This window comes from Pongo pygmaeus, chromosome 15 (assembly GCF_028885625.2).
Source record: "Pongo pygmaeus isolate AG05252 chromosome 15, NHGRI_mPonPyg2-v2.0_pri, whole genome shotgun sequence".
Classification (NCBI taxonomy): Eukaryota; Metazoa; Chordata; class Mammalia; order Primates; family Hominidae; genus Pongo; species Pongo pygmaeus.
In genome coordinates, this window is record NC_072388.2 from 105,963,205 (window position 1) to 105,983,557 (window position 20,353).

The window sequence follows — 20,353 nt, forward strand, 5'->3', positions numbered from 1 at the left end:
ACCTCAAAATCTATTGCACAATCTTTTTGAAAAAAAAAATCACCCTTAAAGTAATTAGGAAAGGTCAGCAGTTCTTTAAAAAGAATGGAAGAAAGGAGTATTATGTAAGCCCATAAAGCAGGTTAAGTCATTCAAAATACCTTTTAAACTACATAAAATTCTTCCAAACAGAAAATTGAAGAAAAATCTATCACCATTTCCACTCTGATAAAATCTATTTTAAAGGCAGTCGGCAATATACCTTCCAAACCCTTTCTTATGAAGCTACCATTCCAGAATTACTAGTAATAGACAAAGGCACCACGGTAAAAGAAAACTATAGACCAATATCATTAGTAGACATAAATTAACCCCCCAACGATAGTACAATAAATTCTAAAGATTTTTTTAGAACACCATACACCATGACCAACTCAAATTTATTCCTGAGATTCATAGTTGATTCAACATCCTCAAAACCATCAATTTGGTACACCACATTAAAAACCTAAAGAAAAAACTATCTCAGTAACATTTCATCAGACACAGAAAAAAATTCGAAAAATTCAGGGTTTCATTATAAAAACTCTGAACAAAGTAGGAAGACAAGAAAACAACTTGTACATAATAAAAGCCATTAAGAAAAGTGACAGCAGCCAGGCGTGGTGGCTCATGCCTGTAATCCCAGCACTTTGGGAGGCTGAGGTGGGTGGATCACCTGAGGTTGGGAGTTTGCGACCAGCCTGACCAAAATGGAGAAACCCGTCTCTACTAAAAATACACAATTAGCCAGGCGTGGTGGGCGCCTGTAATCCCAGCTAGTTGGGAGGCTGAGGCAGGAGAATCGCTTGAACCCGGGAGGCGGAGGTTGCATTGAGCAGAGATCACGCCGTTGCACTCCAGCATGGGCAAAAAAAAGTGAAACTCAGTCTCAAAATAATAATAATAATAATAATAATAATAATAATAAAACAAAGTGACAACTATTATTGTACTCAATAGTAAAAGGTTAGAGTATTTTGGTCTAATATCTGTAACAAGGCAAGAATAAAGCTTGAGGCATTTCACTTCCAGGCCTCAACATTTGTTACAAACACAGAGTAATAAATCCGAATGGTATCGGCATAAATGCATATAGAGAGTTTAGATATAAGCCCACATATTGATGGCGAACTGATTTTCAGCATGAGAACCAGTGATATACTATGGCTAAATTATAGTCTCTTCCAAAGAGCACTTTATGGAAACTGGATTTTCATATTCGAAGAATTAAGAATTTTAGGTTAGAATAAACACAAAAATTAACTCTAAATTCATTAAATATTTAAATGAAATACTGGAATTGTAAAACTCTCAACTCTTAAAAAATTAGCAATCCTTTTCTGGATTTTGCATTCAAAGCACATAAAAAAAAAGCAGAATTGAACAAGTTGGACTGGATTAAAAATAAAGATCCTGCAAAGCAGTTACACAATTCCAACTCACAGAATTGGATAATATACCATGTATCTGAAAAAGTGTTAATATCCAAACGAAAATGAAACTTCTACAACTCAATAGCAAAAATAAAAAGCATAATATAAAAATAAGCAGTTTTATACCTCTAACAATGTAAGAACCTAGAACTCAAGTTAAATGTTTTTCTCCATAGGTAATGGTCCGTCTTATGGTGTACTTGGCTGGGCAATACTTTGTAGTTATTTGATCAAACACTAATCCAGGTGGTGGTGTGAATTTTTAATAGATGTTATTAAAACTGTAATCAGCTGCCTCTATGTTAGGTACATTATCATTGATAACCCTCTTGGCCCTGATTCCACCAGAGCAGAACTGGAGAAGGTAAAACTCCATGGTGATTAAGCAGCTTCAGCTCTTCCTGAGACTTCCAGCCTGCACTTACTGATGGCTGGCCCTGAGGATATTGGATGTTCCAGCCATCCCCCAAAATTGTCATCCCCTACATCTTACAGGAAAGTGGTGTGTCCCTCTGCAGCTTGTCAAACCTAAATATCAGACAGAAAGAGATTCTCCAAAATCAAATCATATTTATTTGAAAATGAGCATTGCAATGGGATTATCCCTGGTCATATTCAGGTAGGTAAAGGAAGACAGGTTGGTAAAGGTTGTTTTAAAGGATAAATGAGAGGACTTACATTAGCTGTTATGAGACAATTATCCTGGGGTAGAAGAATCAATAACAAGGGTGGAATCAGTTTAAGGCTGGACAGGGAGTTGCAGGGCAGATATCTCCACAATATTAATTCCCTTATTGTTGTGGTAGCGCTTGTTCAAGGTTGTGGTTGTGCAGATTACTTTTATGGTAGTTCTTGTTGTCAGGGATGTGTGCATGAGAACTCTCTGTTCGTGACCTTCTCCAGCTTCACCTTTAAAGATTACAAAACAAGTGGCTCCATTTTTATTCTGACAACATTCACACCCTCTTCCTCACACCACTAGTGCAGAGCGTTACTCTGTGAAGGTTTTTCAGAACAGGATTAGAAACACATCCACATCCCATGTTAACCAAACAAGCTTGTCCCCTTCAGTTCCCACTGGCAATTGCATTTCCAGATGAGTCTCCACGCAACACAGTGGAGGGTCCTGAGTGACAAGGAGTGAAGAAAGTCTCACCAGCCTCTCCTGTGTGACTGCAGCAGCCACAGCCTGAGACCCTCTTGAGCTCCAGGAAAGGGCTTGAGGCCTGGAATTTTGACCACAGGGAAAACATCTTCCTTTTTCAGAAAGCAGGAAAAGTAAATGGAAAAATGAGAACAACGACTACAAAAGAAAGTAAATGAATTAGGAACAAAAGAAGCACCAGATCAGTGTTGATGCTGATTTGCATACTTCAGTGTCAGGAGAAGCGCCAGACATGAAACCTGTGAGGTTTTACATGACGCTGACCCTGGCCCAGCCTCTCTGTTGTCTGTGACCGGGATCTGTAAAGACTGTTCCAGTCAGGGAATCTCATTGAGGTTCCTGTCCTGGGTCTCATTGGAGAAGACTCACCAGGAAGCCCTGAGCTTACTCAGGACTCTGATCCTGGTGACCACGGTTGAGGAATTTTCATCCCTGTAAGCATCAATCTGCATTTTGTGTCGGTGAGAATAGGTCCCCACATTAAAATAATTTCTTTCAAATACATAGAGAAGACATTGTTAGGCACAGATTTCTAAACTTAGACAGGTTCCCTGGGGAACTGTAAGAAGAAGATGAAGTCCCACATCCTGACAGGAAATCAGCCTCCATCTGCACCTGCCTCCAGGGCTGACTCTGATCAGTGGGTCCTGAGCGCCCCCTGCAGCTGATTCCCCTCAGCGTTCCTGCAGGGAGGTTTGTGTCTGGGCGCACAATGACTTCCCCTCACTGTGTCTTTCGCACAGTAATACACAGCCGTGTCCTCGGCTCTCAGGCTGTTCATTTGCAGATACAGCGTGTTCTTGGCGTTGTCTCTGGAGATGGTAAATCGGCCCTTCACAAAGTCTGCATAGTATGTGCCACCACCAGTACTAATAGCTGAGACCCACTCCAGACCTTTTCCTGGAGCCTGGTGGACCCAGTGCATGTCGTAGCTACTGATGGTGAATCCAGAGGCTGCACAGGAGAGTCTCAGGGACCCCCCAGGCTGTACCAAGTCTCCCCCAGACTCCACCAGCTGCACCTCACACTGGACACCTGCAAACACAGAGACACCCTGGTCAGAAACTGCCACACATATCCACTGTTTCGCTCACTCATGTCCATTCACACTCAATCTATTTCTCCATGAATCACCTCTTAAAATAGCAACAAGGAAAACCCAGCTCAGCCCAGACTCCATGGTGAGTCCTCTGTGTTTAGTGCTGATCACCGAATGGAAACACAGCCGACTTCCAGTGCTGGGGCTCGTCTCCCAGAGCTGCAGGGTCAGGGCTGGGCTGGTTTTCATCAGCAGAGGGAGGACCCTATTTGCATGTCCCCCACTATAAAGCAAGCTCTGGGGTGGGACATCTGAGGAGAGGGCAGCACTCAGTGCAGATGAAGTGTCCTGGGACAGATTGGAATAATTATATCATTCAGGAAAATATAATTTTATATTATGTGCTTGTGCCTTGATTAACATTTATCTCTCATAATCTTAATTTATTCTTACATATTTATACAATATATTTAATGTAGGTTTCAACGTTACATTTTACAGGAGATAATTTACACAGAGAACACAGCAGTTGTGCAGTGTGTCTAAAATTACACATCTAAAAAAATTAGTCCTATTACCTGGGCCTGCGCTCTAACCACTGGAGGAGGCAGCTCCCCTGAGACAACTCCAGGGCAGCGTGGCCCATGCCTAGTGAAGTCTGCAGGATTCCCCATCTGTTATGTCAACTTTCTGTAATTTACCGAAATACGTAGAGTGAACCATGGTTCATGTATGTGTTTTCATAAGTCAGTCATATTCCTTGTGTTAATATTGATCTGTTTATTGCTCCATTTTAGTCAAATGTTATCTCATCAGTTTCTTTGTTATTGCTTTATTCAAGTGTAATTAATAAATAATTAATTCAAATTTATAGTGACGGATTTGAAAAATGTTGACCTATGTTTGCAACCATTTACTCAGCACTTCAATCAGGTTTTGAATCATTAAATTAATCCCTAAATATTTGTCTTATTTCTCTGAAATTCAACTCACATCCCCATTACTCCCGACAGTGTACTGTCAGACAAACTCAAATTTTCTCCATGTTAATTTACAACAGTAGCCTCTTCTAAAATTCCTACAAATGTATCATATAAAATTTACTCTTAATTCCTTAGTTTCTTTCACTCGGCACAATTACTTGAGAATTTAGCCATGTTTTTTATATGAGTGAGGCATACCTTGATTTCAAGCTGCATTATATTCCAGTACATAAATATATGCCAAACTATTTAATTGTTCACCTGTAACCAAATGTGATTTGTTCTCTCAGTTAATGGATTTGATAGAGAAAAGCAGTTACTAAAGCATGGGAATATAAAAAGGAGTAAAGTATGGGTCGTGCGCGGTGGCTCACACCTGTAATCCCAGCACTTTGGGAGGCCGAGGAGGGCGGATCACGAGGTCAGGAGATGGAGACCATCCTGGCTAACACGGTGAAACCCCGTCTCTACTAAAAATACAAAAAATTAGCCAGGCGCGGTGGCGGGCGCCTGTAGTCCCAGCTACTCCGGAGGCTGAGGCAGGAGAATGGCGTGAATCCGGGAGGCGGAGCTTGCAGTGAGCTGAGATCGCGCCACTGCACTCCAGCCTGGGCGACAGAGCGAGAATCCGTCTCAAAAAAAAAAAAAAAAAAAAGAGTAAAGTATGATCTTATTCTGACCTCATTAACAACAAACCTGAACAACCACACACAAAAAAACCTTCAACATATCTGAGTTTATATCAGAGAGAAAACAAACAATAAGCAAAACCTGCAATCTGAGGAGAGAGGAGGCTGCAGAGAGAAGCAGGACCCATGTATTAGTGTACCTGGGGCAGATACCACTGGATGGCATTTAAGATCAGAACAGGCTGGCTTGGAAATATTCAGTGAGTTGCGTGAGGATGCATGTGCTCATAGTGTTAGACTGTGAAACTCCTGGTGCTTGCAGGCTTTTCCTACAGAATTATTATTAATATTCTTGCTGCACTTTATGCAAATAATCAGGCCAAGTTTAAGACTAAAGTTTATTTTGCAAACAACTCAGTCTTATCATTATTTGCTTCTGACAAAAACCAAAACTGGAAAGAGAAACATTATATTTCAAAACATATCATACACTTGTCTTTAAATTCTAATCTCCTCAGTTGTTTAAGTATTTGCCTGCATTTTAGACTAACTCTGCTTATTCCTGAGCGCCAATCAATGATCTCTGGCTACAGCCCAGAAGAAGCAAAAAGGGATGGGGAATATAAAAAATCCGTATCAGTATTTTAATTCTAAGCAATTATCCTTTAAATCATGCCAGGTGATGGGAATGAATAGGGTGCCCCTAACCTGGAGGTTTCCTTGGGAAAATAAATCCCAGGGAGCTAACAAAAGCCAAGCCCCATGCGCCCAAACCTTAGCAGGCATAACTACAGCCGCAGTTATCTGGGCATGTCAGCAGCCCTGGAATTTTCTTTCAAACTGTCCTTATCACCTTGATAACCTTGTTAGGTTTGGGTACATGTCTTCTAATAAACCGATTTGTCTCTTCTCATTTTCAAACCATCAAACTCCAAACGCTCATGCAACTGAAGCCTGGGATAATGGCTCCCTTTTCCTGGGGTCCCTTAGACAGGCCTCCAAGAGAGATCTTCCCCAAACAGCATCCCCCGTCAGCTGGAAGCAGTTAAGATTTGTCTTTGTCTCTATTCTAATGACAGTTAGATGTACTTCTTCAAAGAGGAAAATGGTGGAGGTAGGAGGCAGAGAACTCTCCTAGGCAGGTAGGGAAGAGTCCCCGTAGACTCTCCAACGCACCAAGGTCATTGAGCACAGGGGGTTGCCTAGACATGCCTGCAGTGAAAATTGTTAATGTTGTCTTTATCACTCTCTGAATAAATAGCCACACATAATAATCTAGCTGCATGAAGATAAAAAATAACTAGTTTGAAATTAGAACAAGTCCCAATAAAGTCAAAGTTAGCATGTGGTTTATAACGTGATAGACAGGAGACATAGCTGAATACTAAGAATGTGTTCACATCTGTTTTATGTCATGATCAGGAAAATATTGTGTATATTCTCTATGTAAGAGTCCCATTGACAGCATTGATGAACACTGATGGATAATACCTCAATAATAAAGTAAGGGTTATTAACTAGTAATTTGTATTAAGAGAACAATTTTTTTTAGGATATATTATTCTATGTGTTGTGAAATCACTGAGAAGGCAGAAAACATTGAACTTATTAGAGTTTTTTAATAAATTAAAAATGAGAATTAAGTACATATGCTTCCAGATGGTGCACAACTTTGGAATGTTTTGTTTTATTTTGAGATGGACTCTCACTGTGTCTCTCAGGCTGGAGTGCAGTGGCACAATTTCGGCTCACTGCAGCATCAGCCTCCAGGGTTCAAGCAATCCTCAAGCACCACCACGCCTGGCTAATTTTTGTATTTTTAGTAGAGATGAGGTTTCACCATATTGGCCAGGCTGGTCTCCAGCTCCTGATCTCAAGTGGTCCACCCACCTCGGCCTCCCAAAGTGCTGGGTTTACAGGCATGAGCCACTGGCCTGGCCTGGAATATTTTTACAAACAGAGAGGGTTCTTATGTATTCTGGAAATCCTATCAAAGTGTAAAACAAGGAAAGAAACTCTCAGATGAATTTCTACCTACTACAGAGCTGATTAATATCATTTTAAAGCAAATGCTAACATGTAGACAACATGGGGCTAAAAAATAAAATATACAGTGATTCAATACGGCAAACACTGTAGCTCAATCTAGTTTATAATATTATCCAATCATGGAGGGCATTGTCATTGTTCATACAAGACAGAGTCAATCCCACTCACAACCTTCTGGGAATGTTTAAAAAGTGGCATCTCTACATATTTTAATAAAATGTAAAACTCCCTTGGTCAAGGGTTCTCCCACTAGCACTTTGGAATCATGGTCCAGTCCTCAGGGTACATCAGTTATTACCCTATGACTTGGTAGCTAAAAGGCCCATACGCTTATAGACTTTACTCCCAGAGATCATGTTTGCTCTTTTGCATGCATGTGTTACAAAATACTGAAAGTGATTCCTGTGTGATATCCACTCTAATAATGAAGAGTTTAAGGCTTTCTTTTTACTACATCTTTTCCACAATTCCCTGTGGTCTTCAGCAGGAAACTGGAAGGAACATCAGCAGAAAATACCGCTCGTGAATCATATTGGAAGGAATCTTATCAGATGCTTTTAACTAACTCACTGCAGAAAACATTCAGGCAGTTAATTATTGGGTTCATATTTTACAACTAAAGAATAAATTCAAGTCAGATGCAGTGGATCATCCCTATAATCACACCACTTTCAGAAGCAAAGTGAGGGAAATCCTATGGGACAAGGAAATCGAAGCCAACCTGAGCAACATAAAGAGATGCTATTTCTATGAAAAAAACGTTTAAAAAATAAGGAGGGTAGGGGTGGCGTGCCCATCTAGTTGTAGATACTCAGAAAGCTAAGATGGAAAGGTTATGTAAGTCAGCAGCTCAAATTTACATTGAGCTATGATCACACAACTGTACTTTAAGCTGTGGAACAGTGTGAGAGCCTGTCCCTAAAAACGAACAAAAAAGTGTCAATTAAGAATTCCACACAACTGTAAAGCTACTCAAATAGGAGATGTTAAACTGAGCATCCTCATAGACCCTCTGGCGTTTCTGATGTTTTTAAGCAGATGGCTGACCTAAGACCTGCAGAATGAGCTGGTAGTCCTTGATTGTGAAAAGCTTCTACCCAAGACATTAGACCAGGCCCCTGTTTAATTCTCCATCCCCTTCTTCTTTTTCTCGTTATTCTTTGCTTACATTTCTAAAGTCATCTCATTTCTGTAGATCTGGGTGCTGTCCACCCACACTGAACACTTTTTTTTTTAACAGTCTAGTAATACAATTTTATTATCTTTCAGAATTTTTTTTTTGTCAGCACATATTCTTTTTGTTTTGTTTTGTTTTGTTTTTGAGATGGAGTCACTCTGTTGCTCAGGCTGGAGTGCAGTGGCACGATCTTGGCTCACTGAAACCTCTGCCTCCCGGGTTCAAGCAGTTCTCCCACCTCAGCCTCCTGAATAGCTGAGACTACAGGTATGTGCTACCATGCTCGGCTAATTTTTGTATTTTCAGTAGAGATGGGGTTTCACCATACTGGTCAGGCTAGTAGTCTTGAACTCCTGACCTCAAATGATCCGCCTGCCTCGGCCTCCCAAAGTGCTGAGAATACAGGCATGAGCCACTGCACTCAGCCAGCACATATTCTTGTTATGTTTTTAAAACTAGTTATTAAATTAGATTTTACTGATTAGTAGATTCTAGTGCAGAAGCTATAGAACAGCAGTCCCCAGCCTTTTTTGGCACCAGGCACCAGTTACGTGGAAGATAATTTTTCCACAGGTGGGGGTTTGGGGGATGGTTTCAGGATGATGATTCAAGCATATTACATCTACTGTGCACTTTATTTCTATTATTACTACATTGTAATACATAATGAAATAATTACACAACTCATCATAATGTAGAATCAATGGGAGTTCTGAGCTTGTTTTTCTGCAACTAGATGGTCCCATCATGAAGAGATAGGAGACAATGACATATCATCAGGCATTAGAGTCTCATAAGGAGCATGTGACCTAGATCCCTTGAACGTGCAGTTCACAAAAGGGTTTTCACTCCTACGAGAATCTATTGCCTTTGCTGATCTGACAGGAGGCAGAGCTCAGGTGGCAATGTGAGCAATGGGGAGTGGCTGGAAATACAGATGAAGCTTCACTCGCTTGCCTGCCACTCACCTCCTGCTGTGCAGCCTGGTTCCTAACAGGTCATGGACCTGTGTGTGGTTTGCGGGCTGGGGACTCCTGCAAGGATCCAGATTTAAATTCAGAAGAAGCTTCATCTACTTCTGTAGTTCCATTTTCTTGCAACACCTGCTGCAGCAAACTTGAACATTGCAGGATTTTCTCAAGCCTCTCAATTTGGTCATCTTGCTTTTTTATAGTTTTTCTTATCATGGCATTTTCTACTTCAAGCCTTATTTTGTGTGCTGCTTCACATTGTATTTTTGTGCATGGGCTTCCGTCTCCATAGTACATTTTATAGTTGCTGTAAGTTGATCCTGTATTTCTTGAAATGAAGGACATTTTCTGGGGTGTCCATGGCCCGAGGACGCTGGCTGGCAGCGGCCAAACTTGAACCGCAAATGAGAAGCCGCCGCTGATTCGAATCCACACTGAACACTTATCTTCTTTCTTACTCATTATTTTTATTCCTGCTGCATAGAATAAGTTGTCACACTATTTTTTGGTGCATGACTGCTGATTACTTAAGGCTCACTCCTCCATCATCTCCTTTTTTGCCACACAAGATGAATCTAGTTCAGACTCACAGGAGCTTCTTCATTTGATGCCAGTGGGAGTTTCAAACCCTATAAACCCCCATCTGTGAGTGGGAAGCCTCACTCTGCTGCCACCACTAAACCATTATAAAAACGCTGAGGCAGTCTCCTTTGGTTTTCTTTCAAGCTATTTTAGATTTTCCTGGGAGACCTGCCCTGCACTCAGCAGACAACTCTACAGTACATATAATACGCTTTTCCATATTCACTTGCTCTGAGTGTGTGACTTTATCAGACACGACTTCCAAACTAAATCTCAGTTGAGATCTCTTGGCTTTGCATGTTGTCAACTATAACTGATGGTGTGAGCTTGGTGTCACTGTTTCTATCAACAGGACACACTAGATCCCTGAAACAACTCCAGGACAGAACTGGACATGTGATATAGATTCGTTTTGTGTCCCCACCTAAATATCATCTCAAATTGTAATCCCCACGTCAGGGGAGGGACCAGGTGAGAGGTGATTGGATCATGGGGGCAGTTTCCCCATGTTGTTCTCATGATAGTGAGTGAGTTCTAACAACCGCTGATAGTTTAAAAGTATGGGTCACTTCCCCCGCTCTGTCTCTCTCCTGCTGCGCTGTGAGACGTGCCTTGCTTCCTCTTCACCTTCCACCGTGATTGTAAGTTTCCCGTGGCCTCCCCAGCCATGCAGAACTGTGAGTCAACTAAACCTCATTTCCTTGTAAACTACCCAGTCTCAAGTAGTTCTTTATAGCAGTGTGAAAATGAACTAATACAACATGCCTGGTGGGTTTGACAAACTTTCTTAGTGATGTAAAATTATGCCATTATTTTGCTGTATTCTAGTGCTTCTCTAAAAATACAGAGATGTTCAGCACTCATTCATGTGTATATTCAGGATTCTCTGACTTTTCATGTATTTTATTTATCTCTAATTCCTCTGATACCTATTTATACCTGTTCTAATTAATGCTATCTTTAATGGGGTTAAACTAAAAAAAAATCTCCACATGAAGTGTTCAATTTTGCAAATATTGTCATAGACATTATCACTATCAACATAGATAACAAGTCAATTCCCTCAAAATTTCATCTTGTTCCATAATTCCTCCTTCCTAGACCATCCCTTCTTCTACAATATTCACAGTGAACTACCGATTTTTTTGCAACTTTAGATTACTTTTTGTTCTATAGAACTTATGAAAGTTGTATCCTATGTATGCACTTTGATCACTTTGGCTCATTTTACTCATCTGAAGTACTTGTGAATTCAGCCATGCTGTTGAGCGTAGCCAACATTAGCTGATGGTAGTAGTGGGTAGTATGTCAATGAATGACTTTTCCACAATGTGTTTACCAATTAAGCTGATGATTGACATTTGGGTTGTTTTTCATTCTGGGTATTATGAACAAAGATGCTACTCAGCTTAGAGAAGTACACAGCTGGGAAACAGATGGTTTTTATTGCTACAACAACATAAACAATGAAGCTGGAAAACACATTAATCAGGTTTATTGAATACATCAGGTAATAAAAGTTATAGATTTATGTGTGTTGTGGGGTGGGTGTATGTAAATTTCTGTGTGAGAGAGAGAGAAGAAGGGAGGAAGGAAGGCAGAAAAAGAGAGGAATCCTACATAATTGACCACAATTTATGAGGTCCTCAAGTAATTATGGGGAATTAGTCCTTACGGACAAGGCTGATATAAGATGGAGAGGACAACTTGATACACCTAGCTATGGTTATGTATTTACATAAATATCATTTTCTAATCATACAAACACTCACATGCATTAGAATAGATGTAGTGGAGGGTGTCTGGTGGTGAAACATGATGGTCACACAAAACCCCTCATCCAGCCCCTTTTCACACCAGCTGCACCTGCCCTGAAGCTGAGCCTTGAACCTGTTCTTTCTGAATCCCCACAATTGTCCTGAGCTCCCCACTATACCGAACACCCTTTGGTGTCCTGATTTTCCTCCATGGTTCCTGAGAGCCCCCAGCTACCTGTGTGCCTCTACAATGGTCTTGAGTGCCCTTTGGTGTCCTGAAAGCCCCCTGGGGTCCTGAGTAACCCCTTCTGTCCTATGCACCCTCACAGGGAGGTTTTGGTGTGAGCTCACACAGTGGTTTCCTCACTGTGTCTTTTGCTTAAAAATACGTGGCTATGTGATTATTGCTCATGTAGCTCAGCTGTAGGAAGAACTGTTTTTGGACATGGATCAGGGGATGGTGACTGGACTCTTGAGGAGAGGGGAGTAATGTGTGCTCCCTCCGTGACCTATGCACCCGATCCACTCCATTCCCTCCCGTGAGGGCTGAGGGATGCAGCTCCAGGAGGAAACACTGGTTGTGATGGAGAATGCAGAGATGGCACACAGGAGGGAGAGGGTCTGTGAGGGCTTCACCAGGCCAAGAGTGCACCGAGATGGAGAATGCAGAGATGGCACACATGAGGGAGAGGGTCTGTGACGGCTTCACCAGGCCAAGAGTGCACCGAGAAACACAGTTGGCATGCACAGGTTCTGGACAATATGTTGAAATTCCCAAATACATACATTTCTGTGAGAATAAAGAGCTCACCTGTGTTTGATTTGTGAGTCTCCCAGAGTAACGCAGTGGATTCTGAGATTGGATTCAGACAAATATAGGGTCACATATTTCTCCATACTTGGAACCAAGTAATAAAGAGAAACTTATGTCAGGAGAATGGCCATTGAACTATCTCTGTTTATGGTGATTTGCAGAATAGGATTCAGATGTGATAACCTAAAGGGTGTCCTAATTCTTAACCCACAATTAGGCCTGAGCAGCAGTCGCAGGCACTGGAGGTCGCCCGCATGGAGAAATGTCTGACTCACTGAAGCTGCACCTGGAGGTCTCTGCAGGCTCTGAGTTGTGCAGGAACAGCTCCTCCCTTAGACTTAGAGTGAGGACAATCTCTGCTCTTTCTCTAGGGGAGGTGAGGTTTAGTGTGTGGAAAGAACCCAACTTATTTTCAACAAGATCTCTGTACTTGGGCAAAAAGAAAGAATATGAGAAAAAATGATTTCAGTATAAACAGAACAATTTCTCATGTGGAAGGCAATAATATGTCTGGATCTTGCACAGAATTAAGAAACAATGAATTTGGGGTAAAGCTGAAAATTACAATTTCTTTGCAGATTCTGTTTTTAGTTATCTGTGTCATCTGAGAAAATGAAGTAAAATCAGGGTTTTTATATAAAAATTCACAAAGAGGGTGCTGGGCCTGAGAATGCACCTCCAATCCCTCCAACATCAGGGAGCCCAATAGACCAGGCAGCCAGCTGCTGCACTGAACTCTAACACCAGTCACCTGCTGTGTGCCAAAGACACCCATCCTGGGAGCTCCTCACAAACAATGGCTGTGCACAGTGGAGGCACGGAGGCATGGCTGTTGCTGGGACACATGGGAGATCCTGATGGACAACTGTGCTCCGGAAGGCACCAATGGCCTCACTGGACTTAGCTTGGACCACAAGATAGGTAGGAAGCTCCACTGAACTCCCACTACTCTCCAGTGCTAGTTGTGAGACTGGCATTGTGGGGTGGCAGTGTCTACAGCCTCACCCAGCCGCCTGTGCATTTTTGTGCCTCTAATACTTACTTCTGTTTTGGGGACATATAAGAATGTTTCATCTTTTAAATTAAAGTTTTGTAATCCAGGGACCTCATGGTGGGCACAGAAACATAAAAGTGCAGAGGATTTGAGGGGACCTGCTACATGCAGAGGAAGGCGCAGATCCTAAAGGACAGCAGCCCTTGACTGCTTTTCTGTACCTGCCCTGGGGCTCCACTTGTTTTGTGAGTGCTGAGTGTCCCCTTTGGCCCAGACTCCTTTCTTCTTTCTGCAGGAAATTTTGTGTCTGGACTCACACCGATGTTTTCTCACTTGGAACCTTATGTACAGCCGTGCATGGCCATGTCCTCAGCTCTCAGACTGTTCGTTTGCAGTTACGGCGAGTTCTTAGCATTTTCTTTGGAGATGGTGAATCTGCCCTTCACAGAGTCTGCATGGTATATCTGACTTCCATCGTATTTTACATCTATTACTCCCTCCAGCCCCTTCCCTAGAGTATCATTGACCCAGCTCATTCAGTAGTTACTGAAGGTGAATCTGTAGGCTACACAGGAGAGTCTCAGGAACTTCCCAGGTTGTCTCAGGTCCTCTATGGACTCTATCAGCTGCACCTCACACTGAACACCTGAAAATACACCAACATCCTGGTCAGAAACTGCCAAACACATCTACTGTTTCTCTCACTCATATCCACTCACTCTCACTCACTCTATTTCTCTATGAGTCACCTTTTAAAATAGCTACAAGAAAAATTCTGCTTAGCTCAAACCCCATAGTGAGTTCTGTGTTCAGCCCTGATTACCGAATGGAAACCCCTGGGAATCCCAGGGCTGTGGCTCTTCTCCCAGAGCTGCAGGGCCGGGTCTGGGGCTTGTTTTCACCAGGAAAGGGAGGGCCCTGTTTTCATGCCTCCTCGTCTATAGCAAGCTCCAGTGTGGGACGCCTGAGAAGAAGGCAGTGCCCAGAGGAGATGTGAGACTCCTGGAGGAGCAGAATTGAACAAGTGGAACTAGATTAACAAAAAAAGATTCTGCAAAGCAACGAAATAATTCCAGCTCACAGAATTGGATCACATACCATGTATTTGGAGGAGTTAGTGGCAATGGCAGCATTTGGGAAAATATGATTACTTATAACGTGATTGTGCCATGAAACTCACTAAGCAATTATTATTTTATTTTATTTTTTACACAGTACAAATACAAATATAAATGCATTAAGCAAACTTTAAGATATATATAGAGAGAGAGAGAGAGAAAAATAGAAAACAATATAAAAATAAGGGAAAACCTTTATACCTCACTTAGAATAATGTATAGCAAATCCAGAAAGAAAATTCTTAATAAGCTTCTGAACTTGAACAATGCTATTGAACAAATTTACCTGAAAGACATTTACAGAACCTTCCAACCAAGAGCCATGTAATACACATCCTTCTCAAGAACCCTTTGAACATTCTCCATGATAGGTTATATGTTACATCATAAAATTAGTCTTAACATTTAAAGAAGTAATGCTAATCCTTCTCTAACTGTTTCAAAAATTGGTGAGGAGTCCACCGTCCAAACTCTTTTTTTATGTATAGTAAATAAACTTTATCTGTTTCTCAGAGATGACACTGCCAACAATCACAGATTTGCATACAATACTGTTAGGTATTGGATATTTACAATTTACAGTATTGTTTTTTCCTCTGAAAAATATAAGTACAAAAGCTAAGTAAACAATGACATACTGCCATTTGGGATTTATTACATGCCATAGTGTAAAGAACTGGTCTCTAGCAAATATTCAACAAATCAACCTGAATAAAATAGTCAGTTAGGGATTTAGTACATGTCACAGCTTAAAGAACTGGCCGTTAGCAAATATTCAACAAATCAACCTTAATACAATAGTCAATTAAGTGATTTATTATTTCTAATTCATTAGAAAAAATCCACTAAGTTTCACCTCAAAATGTATTACGCAATCTTTATGAAAAAAAATCACCCTAAAAATAATTAGGAGAGGTAAGCAGTTCTTTAAAAAGAATGGAAGAAAGGAATATTATGTAAGCCCGTTAAGCAGGTTAAGTCATTCAAAATATCTTTTAAACAACATAAAACTCTTCCCTTGGGAGACCGAGGTGGGAGGATCACGAGGTCAGGAGATCGAGACCATTCTGGCTAACACGGTGAAACCCCGTCTCTACTAAAAATACAAAAAGTTAGCCAGGCGTCGTGGCAGGCGCCTGTAGTCCCAGCTACTTGGGAGGCTGAGGCAGGAGAATGGCATGAACCCAGGAGGCGGAGCTTGCAGTGAGCCGAGATTGTGCCACTGCACTCCAGCCTGGGCAACAGAGTGAGATTCTGTCTCAAAAAAAAAAAAAAAAAAAACTCTTCCCAACAGAAAACTGAAGAAAAAAGCTATCACCATTTCTCCACTGATAAAATCTATTTTGAAGGCAGTCTGCAACATACCTTCCAAACTCTTTCTATGAGGCTACCGTTAGAGTATTACCAGTAATAGACAAAGGCACCACAATAAAAGAAAACCATAGACCAATATCATTAGTAGACATAAATTAACCCCCCAATAACAGTAAAATAAATTCTACAGATTTCATGGAAGACCATACACCATGATCAACTCAAATTTATTCTGAGATGCACAGATGATTCAACATTCTCGAATCAATCAATTTGGTACACCACATTAAAAAACTAAAGAAAAAAATATCTCAGTAACATTTCATCAGTCACAGAAAACATTTGAAAAAAATTCAGGGTTTCATTATAAAAACTCTGAACAAAGTAGGAAGACAAGAAAACAACTTGTACATAATGAAACCAATTAAGAAAAGCCACAGCTATCATTATACTCAATAGTAAAATGTTAGAATATTTTAGTCTAATATCTGTTACAAGGCAAGAATAAAGCTTGAAGTATTACACTTCCAGGCCTCAACATTTATTAGAAACATACAGTAATAAATCAGAATGGCATTCGCATAAATTCATACAGAGAGCTTAGATATAAACCCACATATTGATGGCCAGCTGACTTTCAGCATGAGAACCATCGATATATAATTGCTAAATTATAGTGTCTTCCAAAGAGCGTGTTATAAAAATTGGATTTTTACATGCAAAGAATTAAGAATTTTAGTTTAGAATAAACCAAAAATTTAATTCTAAATGCATTAAATATTTAAATGAAATACCTGCAATTGTAAAACTCCCAACACTCAAAAAATTAGCAATCTTTTTCTGGGTTTTACATTCAAAGGACATTTAAAAAAACAGAATTGGACAAGTGGGACTAGATTTAAAAAAAGATTCTGCAAAGCAATGAAATAATTCCAACTCACAGAATTGGATAATATACCATGTATCTGAAAAAGCGCTAGTATCCAAAATGTAAATGAAACTTCTACAACTCAATAACAAAAATAAAAATAGCATAATTTAAACATAATCAGTTTTACACCTATGACAATGTAAGAACATTGAACTCATGTTCATTAATGTTTTTCTCTGTGGGTGACAGTCTGCCTGATGGTATGCTTGGTTGGGCAATACTTTGTAGTTATTTGATCAAACAATAATCCAGGTGTGAATTTTTAAATAGATGTTATTAAAACTGTGATCAGTTGACTCAATGTTAGGTAGATTATCATCAATAACAAACTTGGCCCTGATTCCATTAGAACAGATCTGGAGAAGGTAAAACTCCGTGGTGATTAAGCAGCTTGAGCTCTTTCTAAGACATCCAGCCTGCATTTACTGACGGCCGACCCTAAGGATATTGCATGTTTCCAGCCATCCCCAAAAATTGTTATCCCCTACATCTCACAGGAAAGTGGTGTGTCCCTCTGCAGATTGTCAAACCTAAACATCAGAGAGAAAGAGGTTCTCCAAAATCAAGTCATATTTATTTGAAAATGAGCATTGCAATGGGATTATCCACGGTCACATTTAGGTTGGTAAAGGAAGACAAGTGTTTAAAGGATAAATGAGAAGATTACGTGAGCTATTTTGAGACAATTATCCTGGGGTAGAAGAATCAATAACAAGGGTGGCATCAGTTTAAGGCTGCAGGGCAGATATCCCCACAATATTAATTCTCTTATTGCTGTGGTAGCCTTTGTTGAAGGTTGTGGTTGTGCAGAGTATTTTTAGGGTAATTCTTGTTATCAGGGATGTGTGCATGAGAACCCTCTATTCATGACCTTCTCAGGCTTCACCTGTAAAGATTATAACACACGTGGCTCCATTTTTATTCTGACAACGTTCACACCCACTTCCTCCCCCACTGGTGAAGAACGTTACTGTGCGAAGGTTTTTCAGAACAGGATTAGAAACACATCCACATCCCATGTTAACCAAAAAGCTTGTCCCTTCAGTTCCCACTGGCAACTTGTATTTCGAAATGAGTCTCCATGCAACACAGTGGAGGGTCCTGAGTGACAAGGAGTGAAGAAAGTCCCACCAGACTCTCCTGCGTGACTGCAGCAGCCACAGCCTGAGACCCACCTGAGCGCCAGGAAAAGGGCTTATGGCCTGGAATTTTGACCACAGCAAAAACATCTTCCGTTTTTAGAAAGCAGGAAAAGCAAATGGAAAAATGAGAACAACAACTAAAAAAGACAGTAAATGAATTAGGAAAAGAATCTCCAGATCAGTATTGATTCTGATTTGCATACTTCAGTGTCAGGAGAAGGGTCCAACGAGAAACCTGTGAGGTTCTACATGACACTGACCCTGGCCCAGCCTCTCTTTTTGCTGTAATAAGAATCCCCAAAGACTGTTCTTGCTGGGATTCACTCAGGATGGTGGCGGAAATATTAAAGGGAAATATTAAGGAAAGTTTTAGGGAATAGTCATAAACTTTTTGGAAGGCCGAAAGGTTGAAATAATTGAACAGGCTGAAGGCGGCTGGTTCTTGCCTTAGAGCATTAGGCATAGGGTAAATACTAGGGACAACAGAGGCCTCCCCAGTTAAGTCTGGTTACCCTACCTCCATTAACTAACCAGGGTATTGCCCCCTAATGGTATTTACTTTAGACTGCAGTCCCTGAGCTTTAATCATTCGTAGAACTACTCTCTTAACCATGTTAATTATCCACAAGTGTGTTGACTCAGAGCTTATGTTGTTAGTTCTATACTAAATACAAGCCTGGAGTGCGAGCTGCTCAGGGCCACTGCTGCCATTCTTTACAGGATTCTTCTTGGAGTCTGTAAGTGGCCTCAGACCCTCAGCTGAACTGGCAAAACAGAATATCTGTGTGTCAGTGTACGTTTTATTCATCCGTCACCGGGTCAGGGGTCTGCAGGAACAGACCCCCGCAGCTAGAGCTCTCTTGTGAGGAGAAATACCTCAGTTCTAGTCAGGAATTTTTCTGGAGTTCCTGTCCTCAGTCTGACTGGAGAAGACTCACTTGGAAGCCCTGAGCTTCCTCAGGACTCTGATAGTGGTGACCATGGTTGAGAACTTTTCATCTCCTCTGTAAGGATCAATCTGCATTTTCTGCATATGAGAATAGGTTTTCATATTAAAACAATCATTTTAAAAATATGTAGAAATGACACTAGTAATCACAGAATTCTGAACTTAGAGAGGTTCACTAGAGAAACTTTAAGAAGATGAAGTCCCACATCCCAACAGGAAATCAGCCTTCATCTGCACCTGCCTCTGGGGTTGACTGTGATCAGTGGGTCCTGAGCGCCCCCTGCAGCTGATTTTCCCCAGCGTTCCTGCAGGGAGGTTTCTGTATGGTCCCACCCTAACTTCTCCTCACTGTGTGTCTTTTGCACAGTAATAGACAGCCGTGTCCTCAGCTCTCAGACTGTTCATTTGAAGATACAGTGTGTTCTTGGCATTGTCTCTGGAGATGGTGAATCTGCCCTTCACAGAGTCTGCATAGTATGTGCTACTCCCACCACTATAAATAACTGAGACCCACTCCAGACCCTTCCCTGGTGCCTGGCGGACCCAGTGCATAGCATAGCTACTGAAGGTGAATCCAGAGGCTGCACAGGAGAGTCTTAGGGACCCCCCAGGCTGTACCAAGTCTCCCCCAGACTCCACCAGCTGCACCTCACACTGGACACCTGCAAACAAAAAGACACCAAGGTCAGAAACTGCCACACACATCCACTGTTTCTCTCACTCATGTCCACTCACACTCAATATCTCTATTTCCTCATGTATCACCTTTAAAAATAGCAACAAGGAAAACCCAGCTCAGCCCAAACTCCATCATGACTCTTCTGTGTTCAGTGCGATCACCAAATGAAAACACCTGGGAATCCCAGGGTGGGGGCTCCTCTCCCAGAGCTGCAGAGTCAGGGTTGGGCTGGTTTTCATCAAGAGAGGGAGGGACCTATTTGCATGTCTCCTGCTATATAGCAAGCTCTGGGGTGGGATGCCTGAGGAGAGGGCAGGGCCCAGGGCAGATGAGAGTGTCCTTGGGGATTTCGATGACAATGATTATATTTGGGAAAATGCTGTTTTATTGTGAAATTGTTCTGTGATAAACACTTAATAACTATCACATTTTTAATTATGTTTACCTATGTGTATAAATTATGGTATTTAGGAGTCAGTGGTTTCTTCATGTACAGATGTAAAAGTGAACCCACACATGGAGGGGCTATGTATGTGTCTAAGGGCTTACATCTGGCATGAGTGAGTCCTAGTATCCGGGCCTATGTGCCTCACAGCTGGCCTCAGT

The 20,353-nt window shown here is 41.2% G+C and overlaps 2 gene segments (V, D, J or C); both read right to left on the reverse strand.

Moving 5' to 3' along the window:
- Window positions 1-3,256: 3,256 nt before the first annotated feature.
- On the reverse strand, window positions 3,257-3,861 carry LOC129012430 (immunoglobulin heavy variable 3-23-like). The segment is given in 2 exon segments: window positions 3,257-3,654; window positions 3,754-3,861. Coding segments are annotated over 2 exon segments (444 nt in total).
- Window positions 3,862-19,413: 15,552 nt separating this feature from the next.
- On the reverse strand, window positions 19,414-19,940 carry LOC129013133 (immunoglobulin heavy variable 3-23-like). The segment is given in 2 exon segments: window positions 19,414-19,730; window positions 19,834-19,940. Coding segments are annotated over 2 exon segments (366 nt in total).
- Window positions 19,941-20,353: the final 413 nt, after the last annotated feature.